General features: G+C 38.7%; 1 protein-coding gene across 1 annotated transcript; it reads left to right on the top strand.

Moving 5' to 3' along the window:
• Positions 1 to 4,195: 4,195 nt before the first annotated feature.
• LOC110541590 (small ribosomal subunit protein uS11-like) lies at positions 4,196 to 4,757 on the top strand. Its single transcript, XM_060377979.1, has one exon. The coding sequence runs from the start codon at positions 4,241 to 4,243 to the stop codon at positions 4,694 to 4,696; it is 456 nt and encodes a 151-aa protein (XP_060233962.1). The 5' UTR covers positions 4,196 to 4,240; the 3' UTR covers positions 4,697 to 4,757.
• The last annotated feature ends 1,472 nt before the right edge of the window (positions 4,758 to 6,229 follow it).

Genomic DNA, 6,229 nt, shown 5'->3' with positions numbered 1-6,229 from the left:
TCCAGTACCATAAATATCTCAGAAGATCCATTTATAAAGGGAAATGGTTCGTTTGGCTCAAAGGCTGGGAGGTTCCAGTCCAGGATTGTCAACTGTCTGCTTTAGCCCTCTGGTACTGAGTGCAGCATACCCTGTAAGAGTGTGTAGGGGAGTACTGCACTGACCTCGGGAAGCAAGAAAGGAAAAGAAAAGGACGTAGCGCCCCACTGTATCCTTCAAGGGCATGTTCCTCAGTGACCTGAAAAAACTTTCACTAGGCTCCACATCCCAAATTTCCCTCTCCTTCCAATAGCAGAAGGTAGGTGAGCAAACCCTCAGCATGCTGACCCCTAAAGGATGCTTACCATGAAAAGTGTAGAATAGAAACAGCTACTTTTACACATTGAAATTGTGAATAGAGCATTGTTTCATCCTACATGGCCTACAGTCTTAAAAGCAAAATAGGTATGTTCAAATGGACGAAATGTCTACTTTTTGATGAAATCGTTTCAATTTTGTGTGGTTTTCTAAAAAAAAAATTTCTCAAAATGTTTTAGTAAAGAATTGCAGTCTTGGCTTTTAGGTGAGTGGTAAGCTCACACACCGTATGTGTGACAAAGTTTCTTTGTTAATACCCAAAACATATTTATTAAATCTTCATAACTTAGGAAAGAGTAGTATAGATTACCTATACTAAGCCCCACCTGAATCTCACTTGTACCCCAATGGGTAAAGTTTATTATTCACAGAAACAAAGGACAATACACATCCAGAAATTACAATATCTCAGTAAGTGGAGTTAAGGATTCAATTGTGTCTACCATCAAATTCACATGGTGAAACCCTAACTTGCTATACCTCAGAATGTGACTGTAATTGAAGATAATGCCTTTAAAGAGGTGACAAATGTTCAAGTATAAGGCTTTGATGTGTACCCACTCCAAAATCAGAGGTGTTCTTATAAAATGTCAAACACACAGATGTCAAGGTGTGACTGTAAGAAGCAAAGACAATGTACAGACTTAGCAAAATCATGGCCAGCTGCAAGCCAAAGGGAACAACCTCTCAAGAGACTAAACCAAAGGGAACCTTGATCCCAAGCTCCAAGAACAATGAGAAAATGCATCTCTGTTGTTTAAGCCAAACCAAGAATGATAGTTTGAATGAAAAATGTGCCCCTACTTACTCTTCAGGTATTTGAATACTCAGTCCTCAGTTGGTTGTGCTGTTTGGGGAAGCTTGGGAAGCCACAGTGATACAGAAAGTATGTCACTGGGTGGTATGTGTGGGAGGTTGAAATGAAAAGCCTGTGCCATTTCTAACTTGTTCTCCCTACTTCATGCTGTGCTTCAAGAGGTAAGCTCTCAGGTTCCTGTTTCTACCACCATGACTGCCACCTGATTCCATGCTATGTCTATCATTATGGATAAGCAAATGTAGAGCTTTTCTTCTATAAACTGTCATGAGCATGTGTTTCATTACAGTAACAGAAAAGTACCTAATAAACCAAGTATGATACTTTTATATAGCAGGAATAGCAAAGTAGCATGGAGGTTGGTACAAACAAAAGCATTTGGACTTTAGTTGAGCATTTTCTGAGGATTCTAAGAAATCAGGGATAATTTTATCATTAGGTATCACAATATATTTTTAATTAAAATTTTATTTTTTATATTAATTACAGTTTATTTACTTTGTATCCCAGCTGTTGCCACCTCCCTCATTCCCTCCCAATCTTACCATCCCTCCCTCATCCCCTCCCTGCCCCTTTCCAAGTCCACTGATAGGAGAGGTCCTCCTACCCTTTCATCTGACCCTAGCTTGTCAGGTATCTTCAGGACTGGCTGTAATGTCCTCCTCTGTGGCCTAGCAAGGTTGCTCCTCCTTTGGGGGGAGCAAGGGAGGTTAAAGAGCTAGCCACTGAGTTCAGGATAGAGACAGTCCGTGTTCCCCTTACTAGGGCATGTTTCCCTTACTAGAGAACCCACTTGGATGTATTTCAGTCTACACAGAAGACAGACTACTGACACTAATGCTGTAACAGGCAAGTAGTTGTCCCTTCTCTTATTCAGAAAAGAGGACTGTACTGCTTTATTATTGTTGTTGGTGCTGGTAGTAGTGGTTTTGGGTGTGTGTGTGCCGTGCATGTGTGTGTTTCATGAAACGTGGCTTGTTTATGCCTGTGTTTATAAATATGATGGAGTAACCCTCTGTGTCTTAGTTTATCAGCTTCTGATCATCCTTGTCTGATGTTAGTGTTTGATGAGATTATTCATAACCCAACAAGAAAAAAAAAAACTAGCTGTGAATTCCATCCCAATTCCAAACACTACTGAAGTCTAGAGTTGTGTCACTCCAGTTCTAATATGTCAAAGGCTGTATTATTCTTGCTCACCTGAGTAAATTTTGGAACCTCTCTTTTCGATGTGAAAGAGAGTGCGTATAGGCTTGAGACAATTTGGTACTGTGTTAGATTTATTGCTGGAGCTACAAAGGTTTATCTGACACACACAGTTTGACCTTTTTTTTTTTTCATTCTATCATGGCTCACTTTTCCCCACATAGTCCTGTCTCAGCTGAGTAGATCAGCTGTGCATAAATTTAAGTGACAAACATACTCCTACTGATTAAATTACCACAACAGTTGACATTAATTTAGTTCTTATTTGCAAAAGAGCTTTATATCATCTTGTCAATTATTCCGCAGAAGAAGAAGGATACAGATGACCAAAAGAGATCAGATGGCTTTCTGAAAGGTATATAGCAAAGTAGCCAAAACATGATGTCATCTTGTGACTTGATGCTCACACATAATACTTTCACCTTTTAATTGTTTGGCTGGGGAAGTGGTCTGAGACCAGGCTCTCTATACTTCTCCCATACTCTGTCACTTGCTATGTTCATAATGTTTAGAAACTTGTTTAGCTTCTCTTGTTTCTCAATTTTCACATCAGTAGAAAGGAATTTGAATTAGTATAGATGTCAGTGGAGGTTTTGCACAGGTAAATCAGTATCTGAAAAGAGTCTAAAATAACACAGGTTTGTGGTTACCATCTTTTAAATGTTAAGATATTTTAAAGCAGTTGCTTTCAAAATTTATATGGTAAAGAACTGACACTCTGATCCCCAAATTTTCCCCTTTTTAGAGAAGAGCACTGTTAACGAGTGATTTGCACAATGTTCTATTGGCTCATTTCTTACTCATCTGGTGGTTCCTAAAAAACTTTAAAAGCTTGAGCTTAGCTAGAGGAAGTGGAGTACTAGGGTACTGGGCTCTTCCTGTCTCAATTGCAGCTTTCTACTAACATTGAGATGAAATCTATCATATGCTCCAACAACATAATGTCCTTTCTAAACACATAAGATTGACTCATAACCAAACTTTCAGCAAAATGTAGGGAATCATATAAAAGAAGGGGAGTTAGTATGACGTGGAAAGGATAGGAGCTCCACAGGACCAAATATAACTGGGCACAAGGGTCTTTTCTGAGAATGACTCTCCACCAAGGACCACATATGGATATAACCTAGAACCTCTGTTTGGATGTGGCCCGTGGTAGCTCAGTAACCACTTGTTTTCCCATAGTAAGGGGAACAGGGACTATTTCTGACAGGAGCTCAATGGCTGGCTCTTTGACCTCCCCACCCCCTAAGGGAGTAGCAGTCCTGGTAGGCCACAGAGGAGGACTTTGCAGCCAGCCCTGAAGATACCTGATAAAACAGGGTCAGATGAAAGGGAAGGAGGTCCTCCCCTATCAGTGCACTTGGAAAGATGAGGGAGGGAGGGTGGGATTGGAGGGGGATACAGCTGGGATACAGAGTTAATAAAATGTAACTAATAACAAAAAAAAATTAAATTAAATTAAAAAAAAGAACCCTTTGAAACCCTCTTGAACTGTGAGCCAGAATAAAAGCCCAAGTAATAAAAGAAGCATTAATTGGAGGTGGAGCTGTATGAAGAAAACCTGAGAAAAGGCCAAGAAATCTCACATTTCAAAGACTGGTACCATTACCAGGACAAATATAGCATCATATACAAGAATTGAAACTGAACTTGAGAAAACCCCGAGATTATTTTTTTTTTCTTATTAAATCTGGTTGAAGAAGTTGTTTTATTTAGATTTTACTGCTTTAACAAAGAAAATTATCACTAATTGAATGGATGCTAAAAGATAGAACTTTGTTTCTTGCTCACAAAAAGTGACAATTGCTCTTCCTCCTCTCTCTTTCCGGTGGAGGAGTCTGACGACGACGTTCAAAAATGGCACCTCGAAAGGGGAAGGAAAAGAAGGAAGAACAAGTCATCAGCCTTGGACCCCAAGTGGCTGAAGGAGAGAATGTATTTGGGATCTGCCACATCTTTGCATCCTTCAAAGATACCTTTGTCCATGTTACTGATCTTTCTGGCAAGGAAACCATCTGCCGAGTGACTGGTGGAATGAAGGTAAAGGCCAACCGAGATGAGTCCTCGCCATATGCAGCCATGTTGGCTGCCCAGGACGTGGCCCAGAGGTGCAAGGAGCTGGGCATCACTGCCCTGCACATCAAACTCCGGGCCACAGGGGGAAACAGAACCAAGACCCCTGGACCTGGAGCCCAGTCAGCCCTCAGAGCTCTTGCTCGCTCAGGGATGAAGATTGGATGGATTGAGGATGTCACCCCCATTCCCTCTGACAGTACTCGAAGGAAGGGAGGTCGTCGTGGCCGCCGTCTGTGAACAGGGCTTCTCAAGTTATTTTCTGTTAATAAATTGCTTTGTGTAAGCTAAAAAAAAAAAAGTGACAATTGCAAGCCAGTATCTTCTCTGCTTCATGCAGATGGCCAAACCCTAACAAGAAAATGTCTCTGGTTAGCAGACGTGGAAGACTGGTAAAGCCAGGGCTATGTCTACAACAACCTCACTCTTTGATAATATAACATATATATTACCAAAAAGAATAGTTTATTAGAGACTTAAATTTTGAGAATTATGCTGATCTTTCAAATCTAACATCAGTGAATCTTGTGCAATTCCAGAACTTAGAAGACTGAGACAAGATAACCACACAGTCACATACAGCCTGAGCTACACAGTAAAAAAGTAAACATTACTAAAAAGTCACTGATTAGTTGCTGACCAATCAAGATTGCTGTAGCTAAGCATCTAGCTCTAGCTCTACAATCGTAGTAGTAGACAGTTCATTAGCGTAACATCTGGGCACTAAAAGTAGTATAATTTATCATCAGAGTTTACCGAAAGAATCAAATTTCTCAAATCTAATTTTTTAGCATAAAGACGATATAACCACATGACCACACCCAGTTTATAACATTTAAACATTTCAAGCTTGGGGAAGGAGAGGATGATAGAGTTGGCTTAATATCACACAATACACCCATTCTAAAATAACTTACAACAATGGCACACAGGAAATAAAATATATAACTCTGTAACTTCAACTTATTGAAAATTTTCAATGCTTTTATTCTCATTGAATACATGTCAGTATAGTAAAAATAACTTCCAACCTCTCCCTTATAAAAGCATTCTCAGAGTAGTCTAAGGACAACACTAAAGCACATTCAACTGTTTACTTTAATAACATATAATAAAGAATTAATCATTATTGCGCATCTTGAGATATATAACTTGAATAAATACTTCAATTATCTTGTCTTTCTTAGTAATGTTAAGACATAATTGTAAACCTATTTTACATAATTCAATGTTCCTTTAAATTGTTTTCTCATTTTACACAGAGCAAGAATCCAAAGGAAAACTTTTCATTTAATAAATTCAGTTTAAGATTATGTATTTTGTGGTTACCTAGGTAATAGCTATTTTAATTCTTGAATCCATAATTGGTTTGGCATTATATATACAATTGGCACACTATTGATTCAGATCACTATTTAAATACATTCATAATTAAATGTGTCAATTTTAACATTATTTATCCATAAAAACAAAGACATATTTATTCCATCATTTTGTGTAGTTCTTTAATCTTCCTACATTCAAAGATTTTATAATATTTCATAATTACCTGTTGGAGCATATGTTTGTGTGTGTGTGTGCCTAAAAGATGTTAACAGATATGATACTCAAGTTCTGTTAAAAAGGAAATGTCAAGTACATTTATATGCTAAGAATACAAAAAGAAACTGAGGCTGAAGAGACACCTCAGCAGTTAAAAACACCGGCTGCTCTTTCAGGCCAATATTCAGTTCCTAGCGCCTACATGGTAGCACACAGTGCCAGGGGATCCAA

The sequence above is a fragment of the Meriones unguiculatus genome, chromosome 2 (assembly GCF_030254825.1).
Source record: "Meriones unguiculatus strain TT.TT164.6M chromosome 2, Bangor_MerUng_6.1, whole genome shotgun sequence".
In the NCBI taxonomy this organism is placed as follows: Eukaryota; Metazoa; Chordata; class Mammalia; order Rodentia; family Muridae; genus Meriones; species Meriones unguiculatus.
This window is presented reverse-complemented; position numbering and strand designations above follow the sequence as displayed.